General features: G+C 35.1%; 3 protein-coding genes across 5 annotated transcripts in view; 2 read left to right on the top strand and 1 right to left on the bottom strand.

The window, feature by feature from the left end:
* The window catches only part of LOC103011163 (olfactory receptor 4K2), a 156,077-nt gene that overhangs the window by 132,289 nt on the left and 1,711 nt on the right, over window positions 1–22,077 (top strand). The window lies entirely within an intron of this gene.
* On the top strand, window positions 7,040–7,573 carry LOC103011446 (olfactory receptor 4K3-like). The gene has a single exon (XM_028166100.2). The coding sequence runs from the start codon at window positions 7,040–7,042 to the stop codon at window positions 7,571–7,573; it is 534 nt and encodes a 177-aa protein (XP_028021901.2).
* On the bottom strand, window positions 11,775–12,722 carry LOC103006783 (olfactory receptor 4K3). The gene has a single exon (XM_007180463.2). The coding sequence runs from the start codon at window positions 12,720–12,722 to the stop codon at window positions 11,775–11,777; it is 948 nt and encodes a 315-aa protein (XP_007180525.2).

Genomic DNA, 22,077 nt, shown 5'->3' with positions numbered 1-22,077 from the left:
TTCTCTTTTCTCAAGTGTCTCCTTCCCCATCCCCACTCTCAGCTTATCATGTAGCTTCCTATTTCATTGAGAGAAGGAGCCGAAGAGAATTCCTCAAGCTACTACCCTTATATACCTGCATCTCTCCTGAGACTGGGTGGTCTGATGCTGCTCCTACAAAAGTTGACTTCTCCATCTGTGCATCAGAATCCATCCCCTCCTTCCTACGAAGGGCCATTACTCCTTTTTTCCTTCTGCACCATTAACTTTTTCTCCCTATTGCGTTCCCTTAGCGTATAACCATATTTCTTTCATCTTAAATAAAACCTTTGTGTCAACTTTCTCCTTCCACAGCTTACCTCATTTCTCTCCTTCCCTTTACAGCAAAGCTCAAGAGTAGTTTGGAAATGTTAATAGACTTATAAAGAGCAGTTTTAGGTTTATAGGAAAGTTGAGCAAAAAATATAGAGTTTCTATATACCTTCTGCCCCCCACCATATATACATACTTTCCCCTATTAATATCTGCATTAGTGTGGTACATTTGTAACAATTGATGAACCAATATTGATACATTATTTTAAAATAAAGTCCATAGTTTATATTAGGGTTCACATTTTCTCTACAGTTCTATGGATCTTGACAAAGGCATGTTATTTATCCATCATTGCAGTATCATACAGAGTAGTTTTGCTGTCCTAAAAATCCTCTGTGCTCCACCTATTCATCCCTCCCTCTCTTCCTTATCCCCTCAAGCCCCTGACTACCACTGACCTTTTTACTATTTCTATAATTTTGCTGTTTACAGAATGCCATATGGTTGGACTCATACACTATGTAGTATTAATCTTCTCAGGCTGGCATGTTTATACTCTCTGCTTCCAATGTCTTTCCTTTTCAACTCACCCAATCATGCCAATAAAATAACTCTTGTCATGATCACCAAAGATAGTAATGATCCTGAGTCAGGTCTCATCGTATTTGACCTCTGAATAGCATTTGACACAGTGGATCACTGCACTCCCAGGACTCGCCACTTTCATTGTCTCCCCTGCACCTAAGCAGCTGTTCCCTTGTTCTTCTTTGAGAGTTTCTCTTTAGCTACCCAGCTTTCTTGGCTTTAAATCCCATCTATATATCAATAATCTCTACACTTATCTTTCTCATGAACGCTAGGCTCCTCTCTCCAGCAGCCTGTGCCCCTGCTGCAGCTCTTCTTTCATGTCCTAGTATCACCTTACACATAACATCCCAGACTGATTCCTGATCTTCACCACAGCCCTCTCCCCACCCCACAACCCAATCTCAGTTAATTGTAATTCTATTTTCCGGTCTCTGGTCCAAAATCTTGGATTTGTAATACTTTACAAATATTTTCTCTCATATTCCACATCCAATCTGTTAATAAGTCTGGATTAGCTCTGCCATCATGAAATTGCCAGACCCAAACTCTACCACCTAGACCCAAACTCTACCACCTAGACCCATGCCACCATCATCTCTTGCCCATGTTAGAGCTGTAGCCTCTTTATTGGTCTTCTGTTTTTGTCCCATCTTAGTTTAGTCTCAGCTGAGCATCCAGAATGATCTGGTTAAAATATAGTCACATCATCTTTGTCTTCTCAAAACCATTGATGACTTCTCTGTTACTTAAAGAGCTAAACTTTTTTCTTGTTTATCTGTAAAGGTCCACATGACCCTATCCATATGCCCCAACTCCTACAGCTTTCCACTCTCTGACCCCTTATCCTACTATATCCCATCTCACTCATTCTGTTCGGTCCTTCTGGCCTCCTGATCCTTAGATACACCTCCCCTCCCCCCAAACTCCACCTCAGAACCTCTGACTTGCTGTTTCTTCAGTCTGGAGTGTGCTTTCCCAGGATTTTGGCATGACTTACTTTATAATTTCCTCAAATTTGACCTGTCCTCAAATGTCACCTTTCATGCGAGACCATTCCTGACTACCCTATTGAAAATTGCAACCCACTCCCACAGCAGTCCCTGTCCCACTTCCTTGCATCACTTTTGTCCACAGCACTTATCACCTTTTAATAGGACATATGTTGCACATACTTATTTTATTGCCTGTCTTTTTCCACTATGGTATGTAACATCCATGAAAGCAAAAATTTATTTGTTTTGACCACTGCCGGGCACAAAGAGGTGCTTGTAAATATTAAATAAATGAATTAAAGAATAATATGAAAATTACATCTAATTCCACCATTCAGAAATATCTAATATTAAAATTTTGTCAGTTTTACATGTATAAACACATTATTATTTTTATAAAAATTGGGTCATATTATATATGTAGTTTATAATTTGTCCTTTTCTCTTAATATTATAGGTATGTCTTAAATAAGTAAATATAGATCATAATACTCAAATGACTATGAATTATTCAATTACCATTTATTATTATTATTTATTTAAATAATCCTCTACTTTTGTATATTTAGAATTTTGCTATTATAAGCTAAGTTTATACAAAAATGTTTTAAATACTACCTTTCACTCTTATTTGAGTACTCTCTGGGAATAAAGTTTTGTACAATTAGTAGGTCACAAGGTATAACCTTTGATGTATAGTGAAATTCTGTTGATTTAATTTTCCACCAACAATATATGGAATTATCTGTCCTTGCTATTTCTAAGAGTAGTACTTGCTTTCTTTTAAAGATTTACTATTTGGAAAAGACAAAAGTGTTATATTTATTATAGCTTTCAATTTGGACCATTGCAAACCATATCTATTGATTAAATGTGTTTTTTTCCCTAAAATCACATTTTTTAAAAATTGAGGCAAAATGTAAAGTCACTTTTGCCAATTAAAGTTATAATACTGTAAACATTATAATATTGTAAATTCTTGTGTATCCTTGGATCTATACCTATCTTTTGTCCTCTCAGATCCCTTACATTAATTAGTTGTATCCCATGCTTTTTCTATATTATTTAAATATTATCATCTTATAATACTGCATATTAGAAATATTACTTCTAATTCCTGACTAATTTTACCTGATTTACCTCTAGAAAATTTTTGAATATTATTTTGTTAAGTCAAAAAAATTTAGAGAGTTTATTGGAATTTATGTGCTGAACAATATTGAGTTTCTCCTTCCAATAAAACTGTATGTATTTCATTTATTCAAGTTGTTTTCCCCTTTTGTAGAGTAGCATAGCTTTGGTCATAGAGATACATTTCTGATTAATATTATTTCTATTGACTTTATATATCCTATTGCTCATCTAAATAAACTCATTTTTAACCATATATTTTAACAAGTAATTGTTGGTTTATAAGAAAGCTATTGGTTTTATTTGCTTATTTCGTAACTAGCCACTGTACTGAATTATTTGGTTTTGCTTTTCAAAATTCTATTTTATAAATTATTTTAAAGTGAAGTTGGGTTTGGTTTCTTTTGGTACGCAGTTCTGTGAATTTTAACACATGTATAGGTTCATGTAACCACCAACACAACCAAGATGTAGAACAGTTTTATTATGCCCCCAAACTCCTTCAGTGCTCTTTCTGAATTATCTTTTATTTCTATTATTTTTTTGTTAATCCTCTTGCCTTTTCCGGAATAACTCTAGTAATAATTATATACACTTATCTTTTGTTTTAAACCAGGGCAGATATTTTAGATTTACCAAGTCTTTGCAACTTGTGTTGGTTGGGCTTTTTTGTTTTGTTTTGTTTTAAAGTCATTTCCTTCCTTTCTCTTTACAGAACAGAAATAAAACAAAAACATCTTAAAAACAGTTGATTTTTTTCTTATTTCAAAGCCTGCAAGGAATGTGGTCAGCTAGGGAGGATTTTCCTGGGCTCTATTATCAGTCTTATGAAGAATGTAGGCTAGTTGTGGTAGTTGTGAAGAGTTCAAATCACTGAGGAAATTTGGGAAGAAAGTTGTGTTTGGAGAGCAAGTTGCGGTTGAATGATTGACCTTCAGGTAAATACGGCAAGACCCTCAGTTATAGTTTACGGTTGAGATTTCACACCTAATATCTTCCTGAATTACATGTCATGAACTTTTCAAAAAAATAATGTTAATAATTATAATCACCTCTGCTTTCTACTATATTTTATTCATCATTTTCTCTGTGCCAGGCATTGTGCTGAATGCTTTACATTTGTATAATATAATTCTTACACCATTCCTTTAGGCTACTTGCACAGTACCTGTCTTCACTTCTTCCAGTTACTTTGAGCTTTCCTACTTCTCCTTCCCCTGATTTCACCCACCTGGTTGGCAGCTATCATTATACATGTTAGCCTGTACTAATTTTTGATGCCCTGTCAGAAAATTTAATGCAGGCTTCTTTCTTTACATGATTCTTCTAGTAAGCAAGAGTTTGCAGGTGATAAAGTACCTTAGCCCAATAGAGTAATTTTCCAACATTGTGACATTGAACACTGGGGTATAAAGGTGGGAATATTTCCGTAATCAAAGGAGCAATGTTTTGCTCCTTAAATGACTGCTCAAAGATTTTCTCAAGACCAGTCCCACTGTGCTTTTTCTCTGATTAATACTGCTTCATCATGAATGTGTGTCCTCACTTTAAATAGTGAAGACATACTCCACAGCTCTTGTTCCAACTTTGGGAAAAGTCAGCTCAACATTTTAATTACTCCTACTGCAAGCAGACTGTAGTGCTTAATCCCTGATCTTCCTAAATGTCCCTGCTTTCTAGTGGCTTTTATAACAAGACTGGAGAAAATATATATCCACACTCCAGGCTTCTGATGCTTACTAAGGACTATGGTGATTTCACTAGTTTTGTGAATCTCGAAGGATTTGGTGTTTTTGATTTCTGATGCACAGCTGGTAGGTTAAAAGCTGAAAATAATATAAAGATCTTGAGAAGCAGTTGTAATTCGTGTTCTTCAGGTAGCAGACAATTTTCATTTAATTACTATGTAAATCAAAAATAATAGAGGAGTAGTAAAGAAAAATATATATAATTTGAAGACATAAAGATGAGTGATTCAGTTGAACAGGTATTAGAGATGCCCTTCTGAAGATGAAAGGAGAAAAAAACCTGGCAACTATAAGTGAATACTTATAATGAATGCATAATATATTCATTATATATGTATATAAATTTAAATTAGGTATGATAATTTTTGTGTTCTCATTAATTACATTTTAAGTCAGGAAAATGGAAGGAATATTTAAATATCTGAGGTTGAGAAATTTTAATGCCTTTAATATATCAAGATACTCATGTAATTTTTATAAGAAGTAATTTAACTTCAAAAAGATGAAATGATTTTGGAAGCCCATATCTTTTTCCAAGTCACTGAATTGAAACTAGGCTAAAATATTTTTACTGAAATTATTATTATTACTATTCATGAAATAAAACAAGCAGATTATTTCTGAACAGTATTCCAAAATTCGAATTTTGAAGCCTAGAGAATTCTTGAATGTTGCTCAGGACATATGCTTAATGCTTTATATAGACTGTCTAATTTAATTCTCACAGGTAAAGAGGCCAAATCTTAGAGAGGCTACTAATGTATGATCAAGGTCATACAGCAGGTTAAGAACACCTTAACCCTCTTAACCACTTTGCCACAGTTCAGTTTTAAGATTTCTGGAATATTGTTCTTTGACAAATCTTAAAAATATTTATCAACATTGACAGAAAAATTTGAATATTTGCAAGTAAATGAGGATAAAGCCAGATTTTCTCCATGTGGGAAAAGAGGAGGTCACTTAGACGAAAACGTTATAGGAGATATTTGCAGAACTTGCAATCTGCTGTAAACCAAAAACTCAATTTTGAAAAATTAGTCTGAGTCCCTAAAGTGTCTTTTTTTTTTTCTCTCTTTCAGTTGGCTTGGGTATCACTTTGACATACAATAATTAATGTGGGTTTTTTGTTTGCTTTGTTTTGTTTTGCGCATCTTATATGCTGGTACTACAAAAGGCTAGACACTCATTTCGTACATTTCCTGGATTTGTCTTAGAATCTTTCTTTCTTTTTTCTAGTCTAAAAAATTAGCTTTGTTTGAGTAACATGTGGAGAAATAAAGGAGGGATTTTCTTGCTCTTTTTAAAAAAAGATATCAATAAGATCATAAAAGTAAAAAAGTTGAGAATAACTCTCATATGTTACAGGTATACATTTTGGTCATCAGTAATTTTATGAAGTTAAGAAATTAATTTATCATTTATATATTAATAGTTAAAATAGTACTTATTAACACTGACAAAACAATTGAAAATGTGCAAATGAAATTGGAAAGGAACTGGATTCTTCTGTAGCTGAGAAAACAGGAAGTCACTTAAAGAAAAAATAATTTATCACTCTCATAGGATAATAAATGGGTTTCCTGAAATCACTATGTTAAACTGTTATTTAAATCCAGTGTTCAACAATAGTGGATTCAACATAATTGCATTTTATTTGGTTTAAGAGAAAACTTTGAGAATTTAACTCTCATTGAAATTTTTATTTACCTGACTTATTAAGTAGAGCACACTCACTTAGTATAATCTTCCTGTACAACTATGGATTATATAACTCCTTAGTCAGTATTCAGAAGGGAATATTACTGTGTGGGTATGTGATGAGTATAACCCTGCATGTACTTGATACTGATCAAAATCAAGAAGTTGTCCATTTGTAGAAGTTTCTGACAGCAATTCTTAAGTGGTTCCAAAAAGAAAAATCTTACTGAGATAGTTATTAGTTGGATTTTAGGTAATCAGCATTCTGAATTATTAACTGATATCATAACTCCTTCATATGTATATATAGAAGTATCACATTTTCTAGCTCTGTCATTTTGTACCATTTTGTCATTATAGAGCAGAGCCTGCAGATCAGTGGAGGGGGTTAACTATTCCAGAGTGTCTGAATTTGTGTTACTTGGACTTATTGATTCTCCTGAGCTCCAGATTTTCTTTTTTGTGATGTTTTCCTTTTTCTACTTAATGACCATGTTGGGCAACTGCCTGATTTTGCTCATGGTCCTGTCCACCCCACACCTTCACTCCCCCATGTACTTCCTACTCAGCAACCTGTCTCTCATTGACATGTGCCTGTCCTCCTTCGCCACTCCAAAGATGATCATGGACTTCCTTGCTCAGCACAAGACCATCTCCTTTGAGGGCTGCATTTCTCAGATCTTCTTTTTGCACCTCTTCACTGGGACTGAGATTGTGCTGCTCATCTCCATGTCTTTTGACAGGTACATTGCCATATGCAAACCTCTCCATTATTCATCAATTAAGAGCCAAAGAGTGTTTGTTGGGCTTGTGGTAACTTCTTGTATGGTGGGCTTCCTGCATACAGTGAGCCAGTTAGCTTTTACCCTCTATTTACCCTTCTGTGGTCCCAATGTTATAGACAGTTTCTTCTGTGACCTTCCTTTAGTCATCCAGCTGGCGTGTATAGATATATATGTTCTTGGAATCTTCATGATTTCAACCAGTGGTGTGATTGCTCTTATAAGTTTTCTGCTTTTGCTCACTTCCTACATCATTGTTCTTGTCACTATCAAGGACCTCTCCTCCACAGGATCATCTAAGGCTTTTTCTACCTGTACAGCACATTTCATAGTTGTGTGAATGTTCTTTGGGCCCTGCATCTTCATCTATGTGTGGCCTTTCACAAACTTCCTGGTGGACAAATTTCTCTCTCTTTTCTATACCATCTTAACTCTGTTTCTGAATCCACTTATCTATACGCTGACAAACCAGGAAGTGAAGACAGCTGTTAAGAAGAAATAAGTAACCAATATTTAAATCTTGGGAAAACTACTCTAATATCCAGTGCAAAGAGCAGAGATCTCTGTCTGAGATTTTGTATCATCAGCTTTGTTCTCAGAACAATAGAAAATTAAAGTTAAAATCTATTCATTTAGTCTAAATTCATGAAAATAAGCCAGAGCTGAGAGATGTGAAGTATCTTGCCTAAATGTTAGTGCAGTGTTTGCAAGCCTTTTGCAATTATGAGTCCATTTGAAAAATCTGTTGAAATTTATAGGTTATTTTTATGGAAAAATGCACAAATCATCAAAATTGTGAACGTATATTCAGGAATTCATGGACTCCTGAATTCTACAAATATACATCAGATTAAGACTACTTAGAGAAGCCCGAGAAAAAATATTGCTCTTTCGTCCTTTAACCCAGAACATTCTCACTCAGTTGCACAGCCTTGTGGTATTCTGATGGTGTCCACTTGCAGAATTTAAATTAAGAGTGTTGGGCGTAACAGGTTTTTTCATGGCATTGGAATATTTTCATGGAAAACTGATATTATGAAGAAGTTCATTTGAATATTGTTGAAAGATCTTGACTCAGTGGGTCCAATTATTTGAGTTCTGACTCAACTTTGAACAAAAGAGAACAGCTTAGAGGATCCAAGATTTAATAATACGTTTTCTTAATGGGTATATAGATCACTATAGCCCTTGATAATTGATATAGCAAATAGTTAATCAGATGACAATTTGTAAAGTTTAAACCATGGCAAGTAAACTACTTGAATCTGACTGGCTTTCAAAACCTGGCTGAATATCATAGATTTGATGAATTCATTAATACCAAGACTAAGCGTTTGGAAAATTATTAACTATTAAATTCATGATAAATTTTTCATTTCTAAATAAATTATCCCAAAATATTATTAGTCTCAGTGTGAGTATATGAGTATACAATATAATGTAGCATGTGGGAAGAAAAGATGATAATAATTTAAGAAATATATTGCACAATTCTCCCTAATTTGGTGTATTAATGATTATGTTAAATATGTTTTTTATTACAAGAAAGTCTTTGAAAATCAGCTGGTCAATCAATTTCCCTAACAGTTGAAGAACCTAAAGTCCAGAGAATTCATAAAGCTAGTTCAAGGCTGAATCACTATAAGGAGCAAAGATCATTGCTCTAAGCATACATGGAACTTAGAATTAAATCTTGAATCTGTCATTTCCTAGTTGTACTAACCTGGGAGAGTCACTTTACCTCTCTATCCCTTTTTAATCTCTAACATGAGGATAATAAAAGTAAATTAATTGTTTGTTGCAACTGTTTTGTGGAAAGTGGACAGAATGGATTCTAAAAACATCATTTCCTTTTTCCTTCCCACCCGTGTAGACTTCTACCTAAAATGGACCTCATTTTTAAGTAGTACGTATTTGAAGAATAATTGCATAGGTCTAACCACTATTTGTCAAACATAAAACTTGATATTCAGTTTTAAGATGTCTCTAAGACTGTGGCTTATTAAGATGTACGGCAGGAAAACAAAACGCTTTCCAGTTTTCTTTGCTAAAAAGTGGGGAGGGGCATGGAAAAACTAGATTAGACTGCCTAATGCTTTGAGATTTCTGTGAATAACTGTTTACTGATAGACTGCATCTCCTTGAATTGACTGAGGTATATGAAAAGAGTTTTAGAAACAATCAGTCATTGTGGATTCTGACAGTTTGTGAGTACCATGAGAAAAACACAAGCTCCTGCCTTGCAAAGAAAGAAATGGCATTAATAGTTTCTTACATTTATCTCAGACTTTTAAGGTTTCAACATGCTTTGACACAAACAAACTAAGCCAAATATTTAATATCTGAAGTTAAGTAATGTGCAGTTTATGAAGAAATGTCATGTTGGTGCTAGGTTTGAAACCACATTTTTCACTTGAAATACTGTTCATTTTTAACCAAATCATAAACTCTTCCTTCTTGCTTCACAGGCAGTTAGACAAATGAAAACAGGTTAAGGTAGAAATGTAATTTCTAGATGTAATTATTCTAGAGCACATGCAAATTTTCATATAATGGAAACTATGACATTTATTTGGCTGTAATTCTAGCAGTGTGCATGTTAAGATGCTAAATTGGAAAACAAAATTCATAGCCTGAGATAGACAAGAAATTATTCAGCATTCCTTATTCTGATCAGCCAACTGTATGCTATTGATCAGAATGAAATATGAATATCCAACTTGCAGACCTGGTCTAACTAACAGCATTGAGAAGGTGGGAGGACAGATTTATAATATTCATAGAGAATATTCAAAGGGCTTTTAAAATTATATTTTCACTAACATAATTCATTAGTAGATCTCCCCAGTGACATTAAACCTATTCATAAATTGAATTGACTATACTTCATCACAAGAAACGTACATAAGATTATACCTTTTCAATTCTCTCAAGTTCAATAACTTCAAAATTTTAAACAAGGAACACAGTTACAATTTACAGTTGTACAGATTGAACATACAGACATAGAAACTTGAGGCAATATATTAAACTGTATATTCATTTCTTCATGATTGTAAGTCTCTATCCCTATCTATCTATCTATCATCTATCTATCTCTATCCACCCACCCATTCATGCAGATCCATTTTTTTGCCCATTGATTCACCTAATAATTGATTTACCTTTACATTCAACTCTTTACAATCTATTTATCTATCCGTCATTGATACATACATCTGTCTTCATTGAAACCCAAGCTGTACAATATTACATACAATATTATGCAAATTTTGACAATGCCAGGCAACTGGATAATTGAATAATTGGATAATTATTAATGGTTACAAGGATTTACTTTTATGCATTAAACATTTCTCCTATGTATAACTCTCAGAATGACAATGACCAAAATGCTCTCGAAGATAATTTAGCCGTTGTCCAGTTGAGAGAGGGAGAGAGAGAGAGAGAAGAGGCACCCTCTTGGCAGGACTCTATCATCTTACAGGTGTGTAAAATTGGGAAAGTCACTTTATTTCCCGATTCTCAATTTCATCATCAGTGAAATAAGTATAGATATTGCTACATGATTACTATGTTCTCAGCCTCCAGTTATTAGCTATATCAACTATGTTGAAGGACCACTGTTTCATGGATTCCTTAAGTCAAATACTGTGTTTAGCCAGGGGGGAAATGGCTCAGATCTTTTAGGACCTTACTATTTACAATATGGCTTTTGATTACAGAAATGATACAGTAAACATCATGGCACCAAAATAACTGACTGCTTAGAAAATAAACAGTTTGTAGGTGAATGATCTAAATTCTGCCTTGAAAAAGCACGACCTTGAAAAAGTTACTGTGTCCTTGGATCTTAGTTTCCTCTTCTGTAGATCGGGAATGTGGATGGGATTTGGTGTATATGATTCTAGAATCTTTCTATATGTATATAAGACTATAAGAATTTTCTTAGTGTTTACTGTACTGGTTTAAAATTGTGAAATCCACTCTAGGGAACTTAGGAACCGAAATAAATAAAGTACATTCTTATTCTTATCAAATATAGGTTACAAAATATTAAATAGCAAATATTTTCACTTACCAAGAAACCTCGATCTTTTTCTGACCTTTGAACTAAAATAATTTATTCATCAGCACCTTTGTCAGCAATAAAAATTCCACTGTTACTTTAGTGTACAGGTGTTGGTACTTTCACACTTGCCCCTTTTCTTAGAGACAACGATAAGAGACTGGAAGGAAATCTGCTCTTTCTTAAAACGTGCGAATGTCTTACTCAATACTCAAACAAATACCTACATCTGACAAGAGTTGAATATTCTAAAAAGTGAGTCCTTGTGAGGTAAAGTTTTGGATATCGGTTTGATAACGTTCCGTAGTAAATATTATGTTGTGTGAGGAACTCTTAATACAACCAAAACTCAGTGACTGCTGAGACTGATTATGAAAATAGTTCTGCCATGAACTAAATGATTTCTTGCCATAGCATGACTATGTTGACCAATGAAGTGAGGGGGAAAAACGCTCATTTTTGTACGAGGAAATCAAGGGGTATGATCAGTCTTGCTAGACTTAAAGACATGGCTGCTAAGTTTTCTCATGGAATCTTTGACATCTTTATTTCTAAGGGTATAGATTACTGGATTCAAGAGGGGAGTGAAAATGGTATAAAATACTGAGAGCACTTTGTCTATTGGGAAATTTGTGAAAGGCCACACATAGATGAAAATGCATGGGCCAAAGAAAAAGGTCACAACAGTGAAGTGGGCACTGCAAGTGGAGAGGGCTTTGGAGGACCCACCAGAGGAACGTTGCCAAACAGTGACCAGGATGACAGTGTAGGAGATCACCAAGAGAATGAAGCACACTAGAGCAATCATACCACTGGTTAAGATCATGAAAACTCCCAGAATGTATGTGTCTATGCAGGCAAGTTTAATCACCAGGGGGAGATCACAAAAGAAACTGTCCACTTCATTGGGTCCACAGAAGGGCAGATTCAGAGTAAAGGCTAATTGACTCATAGCATGGAAAATGCCCACAATCCAGGAAAGTGTCACAAGCCCAACACACATTCTCCAGTTCATAATGGTTAAGTAACATAGAGGCTTACAAATAGCCACGTACCTATCAAAAGACATGGATATCAGCAGCACAATCTCAGCACCCCCTAAGAGATGCAGGAAGAATATCTGGGTGATGCAGCCTTCAAAAGAGATGGCTTTGTGCTCACTGAGGAAATCTGCAATCATTTTGGGGGTGGCAAATGAGGCCAGAGACATGTCAATGAAGGAGAGATTGCCCAGCAGAAAGTACACGGGGGAGTGCAGGCGTGGCTCTGATATGATGGTGAGCACAATGAGGAGGTTCCCCAGTACAGTGGCTGCATAGACTATGGAGAAAAACAGGAAATAGAAGATCTGGAGTTCCCAAGAACTGGAGAGACCCTGTAGTATAAATTCAGTTGTGACTGACTGATTATTCCAGGCCATTCACTCTGATTTCTGGAAGAACTCTGGCATTTCCAGATGGAGGAGAACTAGGAAAAATACAGTGATCAAACACAAAGTGAGATTTTTCTGCCTGAAATAATATAGTGGTTGCCCACCATCAGACTGTTCCCTGTTGTATCACTCTTCCGCTCACATTGCTCAAATATTTCTCCCATGGCCTTTCCAGATACCTTAATTCAATTCAAGACTAATTCTTATGACTTCACAATTTGCTTACAAGTAAGATGCAAATCTACATGAAAGAAATAAAAATTCAGCTATTTGAATATTTACTCCTTAGTTTGTGAAAAACTTAAAAAAAAATTCACAGGTAGCTGCCAAACTTTGAAGGCGAAGGGAATGATAACCTTTTTCAAAACATCACGATGATAGGGAAAGACTGGAGTGAACAATGTTTGAGAATTATGATTGATTATTAGTGGGAACACAATGGTGCAAAGGAAGGTGGGCACTGGTTTCTTGCAGTGGGTGGGATAAAGGAACACAATGTGAGGGAAATGGGTACAGAGAAACATAATCTGTTTCATTTTTCTAATGGCCATTGTTCAGAATAAAAATGAAAGAGCCTCTTATTCTTAGTTCTCCATTTCAGTTATGCAGACATGAATGACCCTGTTCTATGCCACCAATGCCATATACTTCAAAGGCTGGTTAAAGCCTGAAGGTTTCATACATTTCCAAGTATATTTTAAATAGAAAGACTCTTAAATATGATGCTGCCTGAAGTCAGATATTTTTTAACTGCTGGATTTGATAGACTTTCACCAAAGCAGTTTGAAGCAGAAAACTTCCTGTTTCTAGAGTTCACTTGGAAGATATAGGAGACAGGTTCACGCAGAGACAGAGGATGATAATGGAGAACCTAGGAGAGGTTATGTAATGTAACATGCTGTAAACATTAAAACTAGACTGCTTAGGGAAACTCTCACTGAGATCTGAAAGGACTTTACAAAGTACACTGAAAGACAGTTGAAATCATGTGTACCTAAAATTCATGTCAAAGCCCTTTCATCTTGTCACTAAATCAAGCTTTTCTTTCTCAAAACTCTGCTGTAAGTATATACTCTAAATAAATTGTCCCAAGACTAGGCCAGTTTACACATGGTGCCCTTTCTTTAACTCCACACTCTTCTTCTGACTTTCCCCATTTCAGAGACTAGATTTGTTTTTGTACCCACGTACCTGCTATTAAAATGGGTGTCTCCAGCACAGCTCTCACTTAAATTGGTGTAGCAAAAATAGTAGTGACCTGGGATTCAGAAAATGTGGATTCAAATCCTGTCCTAGATGTGAGATTGAATAATTCACCGCATCAACTGGTACCTCTGATTCTTCATATATAATATGAATTTGTTGACCTAGATGATTTTAGGATCCTTTCCACAGACATATTAATATTCCAGTACTCAACCAGTCCCTGAAAGCAGCGACAACTGCTCCAGAGTGACCTCAGATCAATCCCCTACCTAATTTCTGGGTAAAGGAGGCTCACAGTCTTTGAGACCTTTGTATTTATAATGTCTGTATTGATAATGAATTGGTTCAATAAATTACATGGCATGAAAAAGACAAGCTGCTCCTTGGGGAATAAACAAATGTTCAAATTCCAATGGGAGTTATTAGAACATTTAAGTTGGTTTGGACAGAGTTAAAGATGGATCATAAAATGTCATGATTATTCTTAAGTGCTTTATGTACATGGAATGAATATGATGGGATGGGGATGTTGTAAGGGATAACCTTCATCTTGGACCACAGCAAAGATAAGACAAGTAGGATCTATTATTTGACTTGGGGGCTGCAAATGTTATCTCTCAGTTCCTCGAATAATAAATGAGAATAAGGCCTTTGTTTCCCTTTTTGGGACCAGAAAAATTCATACATTTAAAGGAAGTGTCCAAAACCTATGTGAGGAAAAGTATAAAGCCCTCCTACAAGACACAAATGTAGACTTGAACAAATGGAAACATATACCACGTTCTTGAATTAGAAGACACAACATAATAAAGATGTCAGTTCTCCTTAAGTTAATTCACAAATTTAATGCAATCCAGATACAAATTACACCAGTCCTCTTTGATCTAAATAAACTGATTACAAAATTCTTTTGGAAAAATGACGTGCAAACATGCAAGAAGAGGCAGGGAAACATTTTAAAAAGTAGAGCGATGCGGGAGGATTAGTTCTAGAGTACATGGAAACATTCTATAAAGATGCCATAAATAAAACAATTTTATATTAATGAATTAATATACAAACAATTGAAAGAAACAAAATTTTAAAAACCTAGAAATAGACTTAATTGAACATGGAAATAAAGTATATCATAAATGAAGTTTCTAAAATGAGTGGGGGGCAATAAGTGCTTTTTAACAAGTGATTTTGAGATAATTGGATAGCCAACTGGAAAAAGAATTGCATTAATTCCTCATACCTTACCTGTAACTATTCAAAATTGGACAGATATTTAGATGTAAAAATTGAATTTCTTTATAGATCTAGGAGAGGAAATCATTCCCAACTATAACTCAAAATCCATAAGTAATAAGGGAAAATTGAAAATTTTGATTACATAAGTGTTCATGACAGAAACACAAAAGCATAGCTGACAAATGAATACCTAGAAAAAAATCTGCAACTTTTTGGGACAAAGCAATGATATATCAATACATAGAGAGCTACTAAGAGAATAAAAAGACCAGTAACCCTGCAGAGAAATGGGAAAAGATGTGCAAAAAAATACTAGCTATATAAAAGATGCTCAAATTCTGATAAGAAAATTGTTAAATTACTTTATATACTATTTATCAACTATCATATGGTAAAATCATTTATCTCAGATAACAGAATCTAATAGCTTTAAAATCTACTATAAACGATGTGGTGAAGTAATATCAGTATAAAAATGAAATGATACGACCCCATGGAGGGACATTTAAATGTATATATATTTAAATATATACACACATATATATCTTTAAAGAAACCTCTAAGGAGAGGGATATAAGAGGGTAGTGGTGTCAGGAATAAAATAAAACTTTTTGTTTTTAAAAAATTAGCTTTATTTAAGCATAATTTACATACAATAAAATTAGCCTATTTTAAACGAATGAGTTCAGTGAGTTTTAAAAAATGTATACAGCCATGTAAGCACTTCCACAATCAAGATATAGAATATCTACATCTTCCCCCCAAAAAAATTCCCTTTTGCAATCAATACACTCCTCCCACCTCCTGTCCCAAGAAATGAATGATTTGTTCTCTCACTCTCTAGTTTAGCCCTTCTAAAATTTCATAAATTTAATCTACAGTATTTAGTCTTTTGATCTGTCTTCTTTCACTCAGCATGTTGCTTTTGAAATTCATCCAGGTTGTTGTGTGTAATGGTAGTTCATGCCCTTTTATTGCTGAGTAGTGTTCCATGGTAGGAATAGTTCACAATTTGTTTACCCACGTACCAGTTGATGGACATTTAAATTGTTTACAGTTCTTTACTCTTATGAATAAAGCTGCTATGAAAAACTATGTACACACTTTTGACGGGACTTGAGTAAATATCTTTCCTCTTGGCAAATATCTATTAGTAGAATAGCTGGGTAGTATGTCAAGTGTTATTTTTAACTTTAAAAGAATCTGATAACTTGTTTTCCAAAGTTGTTATACCATTTTGCCTTCCCACCAATAATGTGTGAGAATTTCAGATGCTCTCTACATCCTCTCCAGCACTTGATATTATTAGCTTTTAAATTTTAGCCCTGCTAGCGTGTGTAACATGGCATCTCATTTTCATGTTGCTTTATGCTGTCTCTCAAATCCCAAATTTCCTTTTACAGGATACTAACCAGGAACTATGCAAGGAAGGGAATTATGGGAAATGTAGTTCTTACTTAACCATGTTGACAATGAAAAGATGCAGTACACTCCACCCCACAGTCCACAAGAGAGACTGAAGCAGTTGCATTTATCGGGGAGCTCAGCTGGTGCTGGGACCTCCAGGACAGCCTCCTAACATATCTGGTGCCTCTGCTTTAGTAGTTGAAATGGCCCGGGTGCGGCTGGGGCTCCCTCTTTCTACATGGTGTCTCGCCATTCAGTAGTTTAGCCTGAGCTTCTTTACATAGGAACTGCATCCCAGCACAGTGAAATGAAAACTGCAGCCCTGTTAACTCACACAGTCCTCTGGAACTCACACAACCCTGTAACCAGATTTTATTGCTCAAAGCAATTTGCAAGGCCAGCCAAGCAAGATTCACGGGGTTGGGGAAATACCATTTCTTATTTGAACGAGATGTAAAATATTCTGGTTGTGATTTCCAGTCTATCTCTGTTCACTCTCTGGATACAATTATTTACATTCCTCCTACATGGAAAATACGACGATTAAATTTCAAGACTCCCAAATTCTCAACCAATTATAGCATTTGGCTAGAAGTCCAGGATCTTTTCTTCTCCACCAGCTCTGGATATCTATATGTGGTTCCTTGCATGCAGGTCTTCCTCATATGGATCAAAAAGACATCATCTGCTCTACTCTCCGCACACCCAACATACAATGATGAGACTACGATCAATTAACTGTGACAGACACAACAATTAAAAAAGCAGAGAAACAGAAGGCACATAGCAGGCCATGGCCCATGGCTATTCTAAAATACTTCTGGGTATATTTCATCAGTTTCCCTGACTCCAGGGACAGGAAATGTTCCTTGACTATGGCTTGGTTCATTATCATTCCAAACATTTCTTCTGTTCCTTTCTCTCTTTCTTCTCCTTCTGCTATACTCATTACATGTATGTTATACGTTTCGTAGTTGTCCCACAGACTTTGGATTTTCTCTCCTTTTTCTTTTTTCAATCTTTGTTCTCTTTGCTTTTCAGTTTTGAAGTTTTCTATTTGAGCTATCCTCAAGCTCACAGATTCTTTCCTTAGCCACATCCAGGCTACTAATGAGCCCATTAAAGGCATTCTTCATTTCTGTTTCAGTGTTTTTGATCTCTTGCATTTCCTTTTGGTGCTTTCTTAGGATTTCCATCTCTCTGCTTACATCGCCCATCTGTTCTTATATGCTGTCTACTTTATCCATTAGCATGGCAATCACATTTGTTTTGAATTCCCAGTCTGACAATTCCAATATTCTCCATATATCTGGTTCTAATGTTCTGTCTCTTCAAATTGTGTTTTTTTGCTTTTGGTATGCCTTGTAATTTTTTCCTGATGGCCAGACCTGCGTAAAAGGAGCTGCTCTAAACAGGCCTTAAAGAATGTGGTAGTGAAATGTTGGGGTAAGAGGAAGCTTTCTATAGACCCATGATTAGGTCTTGGTGTTTTAGTAAGACTGTGCTTCTGTGTGAACTTTATAAGTGTTTCTCTCTTTTTTTTCAAGCTGCTTAGGTGGGATAGAATGGCTAGAGTGAGCTAGAGTTGGGTGTTTCCCTTCTCCCACATGGAAGGCCAGAGCTGACTGGAGTGGGGTAGTCCCCATCCTCTAGGTCAGTTGGGCACTGATAATACTCTGGCAGGTTAGGCTCTGATTGACTGGTTTCTCCTGGGGCAGACATTGTTAAGAACAGAGTGTGCTCTGGCATATTTCAAAATGGTTCCTTTTCCTCTCCCGCTGCTGGAAGCTGGAGGGGATTTTTCTCTGGTATTTACTGTGAGGATCTAGTCTAACTCTTGGAGGTAAATATTATAAAATTGTGCCCCTATGACCAGGTCCTCTAGTTTTTAACTCTCCGTGTTGTCCATACTGAGCCTCCAGCATTTAGTCAATTACAGTTCAAGTTTTCCCACCCTGCACTGGTTCCCGGGGCATTTCCACTCATGAGTCTCTGCTCTTGTAAGTGGCGACTCCTGTATTTGCCTGCCTATCTTTCCAGTTTTGGAGGCAGAGGTTTGCCCTGTGTCCCACCTCTCTTACATATCCTAGAGGAGTTGTTGTTTTTTCAGTCTGTTCAGCTTTTTACTTGTCAGGATGGAGTTACACCCTGCAATACATTATTATATGTATATACACACACACACCCACATAGTTACATAGTTGACCCTTGACCAACACAAGTTAGTACTGTCCAGGTCCACTTATACGTGGATTTTTTTCAGTAGTAAATACGACAATACTACACAGTTCGAGGCTGGTTGATTCCAAGGATGTGGAACCGCGGATACGGAGGGCTTACTATCAAGTTACACATAAATTTTTGACTTCTCGCTCCTAACCCCCACATTGTTCAAGGTCAACTATAGTTTCAAGAGTAAGACATGTGGCTTCTTTCAATGTTTTCAAGGTTCATCCAGGTTGTAGCCTATATCAATACTTCATACTTCATTCAATTTTAAGGCCGAATAATATTCCATTGTATGGCTAGACCATATTTTGTTTATTCACTTATCAGTTGATAGATGTTTCCACCTTTTTGGCTATTGTGAATAGCGCTGCTATAAACATTTATGTACAAGTTTTTGACACAGAAAGCTGCATGTTGTATTATTCCATTTGTATGAAATGTCAAGAATAGACAAACCCATACAGACAGAAAACAGATTAGTAATTGCAAGGACCTGGGGAAGGGAGATTTGGGAGTGTCTGCTTTATGAGTACAGGTTTCCCTTTTGGATAAAATGTTCTGGAACTAGATGGTGGTGATAGTTGCACAACACTCTGAATGTACTAAATATCACTAATGGTAAATTTTATATTATGTGTATTTTACCACAATAAAAAATAGTAAGAAGTGAAAAATATCCAAATACATATAAAGAAGAAAATGCATCAAGTACTTCTCTATTCTCATTCCCTGAGGTAGCCAGTGTTAAACAGTCTACTCTGTTATTGTTTGATTTTTACAAAATTAAGATCATAAAATACACATGACCAGTTTGCTTTTCATTTGACAGTACATTGTAGACATTGTAGTATGTTCAAATTAAACTATTTCTTTTCATGACAGCTGCATTTTTTAAATGTAAGGGTATTCTGTAACTTATACAATTCCTTTACCAATAGGTAATCAGATTTTTTTCTCTTATTTTTCCCACTGCTTATTCTGTTAAAATAAATATCTTTGTCATAATTTCAAGGACCAGTGCTTTTATTTCTATGAATTGAGTCTCAAAAGAAAGATTTATTAGTCAAATGACATTGAATAAAAGTATATTTTTAATTTTAGCAGTTATCTCCAAGACATCGGGTTTGTTTGTTTTTAACACAGCAATGCATACATTCATCAATGATATAGAATATCCTTAATTATTCTTTTAAATTTTGATCAATTTGATGTACAAAAATGGCATTGATTTTTATTATAATATGCAGCTCCTTGGCCATTAATGGGGTTAAATATTTCTCATATGTTTATTTGTTATTAGGTGTAATTTATTCTAAGAATTACCTGTTTAGTTTGGCCAGTTTTTTCCCTATTAAAACTTTTTCTTATTAATTTACAGGAGCTATTTCAAAATAATTTTAATAAGGTTATATTCAATGGTTGAGGTTATTTATTTATTTATTTTCCATATGGATATCCAATTGTTTTAACAAAGAACAGTTGTTAAACTGTTCTTTGTTAAAAAGGCTATTCTTTCCTATTGAATTATTTTGGCAGCTTTGTTGAGAATCAGTTACCATATATGTGAAATTCTTCTGGACCCTCCATTCTGTTCAGTGTATTTACTTGTCTACTCTTAGGCAAACACAATACTATAACTATTACTATAGCTTTATATTAAGTGTTGAAAACAGACTGTGTGAGCCTAACAAATTTGTTCTGCTTACAGATTGTTTTGGCGATTTCAGATCCTTTGAAATTTCATATAAATTTTATAATCAATTTGTTTATTCTACAAAAAGCTTCCTGGGATATTGATTAGCATAATGTTAAATGTTACAACAATAAGGAGATAACTAATGTCTTCACAATATTGTGTCTTTTTATCCATGAGCACAGCCCACCCCCCATCATCTCTTTATCCTGGGACATAAGCAGATGAAAAAAGAGCAATGGTGGAATCATGCATTGAGTCTTAAAACTTCTGCTCAGATGTGGCACATGACACTACTGCCTGTATTACATTAAATAGAAAAATCATCTTTTCAAGGCTTTGGTAAATAAAGTGGGAATTATACTCGTCCCACAGCAATGGAGGGTCCCTGGAGAGATGGACTAGGTAGAATAAGATAGCCAATTGTTTAATTAATAAATAGCTCATAATAACAGTTACTTGGAGTTCTTATTTTATTAATCTCAGTAACATTCACATTGCAAATACCTTAGTCAAAGTGATATCCTTATACCTATTTCATTTAATAATCTCCTGCTTTCAATTTCTCTATTCTCTAAATCATCTATATAAATCCTTACAAAATACTGATTTCAAATCATCATAACTCTGCCTACCATCTTATAAAGGATCTTTGTTGTCTTTTACATCAAGTTATATTTTAGAGTGGCATTCTTGTTCTTCCAACCTGCTAACTGGATATCTTGTTCCTTCAGATAAGTTCCACTATTTTATTTCCCACATATTTTTTTTCCTTGCCAAACAAAATTTTAGTTTTCATTATAGGTCAAGTTCACATTTCTTCTGCAAGAACATTTTCTTGATTAACTAAGCACACTATAAATTTTCCTTTATCTAAAATCCAGTTCACTCATTATCTCTGAGAATTGCTTGAACGCTTGATTTATTGGGCTGTATTTTTTTCACCAGTTGTTTTATTTATGGGTGCTTAATATCTCCAAAAAAATTAAAAATTACTTAAAGCAGAATTGAATGTTTTTGGATTTTATTCTCCACTACCCCTAGAACAGAGTTAATCAAGAGTGCTTATTAAAATTTGTTGACTTGATATCTCCAGCTACCTCTTAAATGATGGCTTTCGCAACTTCCATCCCCTGAATCTCTCAGGTCCAGGTAAAAACAACCTTGTAAATTCCCATAAGACTCTTAATATATCTTCCTGTTGTGAACCAAATAATACCATCTTTGTTGTTTAATAGATCCCATTGCAATATGATTTCTTGGGCAATTCCCAAGTCCCTACAACATCCATTTTATCTACAGCTCCTAAACAATTAATGATTCAACTGGGTCATTTATTTATATTTAAAATTACCTCCTATATGTTCTCTGTCAGAGCCCACTCAACACTCTGAATAGTCTAAAGCCTTGATTGTGCTATAGATCTGGTAAGCAAAAGTGTTTTTTGCTGTCTGCCTCTCTTACTTGCATCTCCTAACCCCTGTTCCATGGAGCTGAGATCAATAAAATAGTTTGCATATGTTGGCATATATGAAGGGAGAATTCAAACAAGAGTGGGACTAAGGAGATTGATCT

This window comes from Balaenoptera acutorostrata, chromosome 3 (genome assembly GCF_949987535.1).
Source record: "Balaenoptera acutorostrata chromosome 3, mBalAcu1.1, whole genome shotgun sequence".
Lineage (NCBI taxonomy): Eukaryota > Metazoa > Chordata > Mammalia > Artiodactyla > Balaenopteridae > Balaenoptera > Balaenoptera acutorostrata.
The sequence above is the reverse complement of the archived record's forward strand: the minus strand, read 5'-3'. Positions and strand labels throughout refer to the sequence as shown.

Bases quoted from the DNA above. Each gene is read 5' to 3' on its own strand.
- LOC103011446 (XM_028166100.2), top strand. From the start codon at position 7,040: ATGTGCCTGTCCTCCTTCGCCACTCCAAAGATGATCATGGACTTCCTT.
- LOC103006783 (XM_007180463.2), bottom strand. From the start codon at position 12,722: ATGGCCTGGAATAATCAGTCAGTCACAACTGAATTTATACTACAGGGT.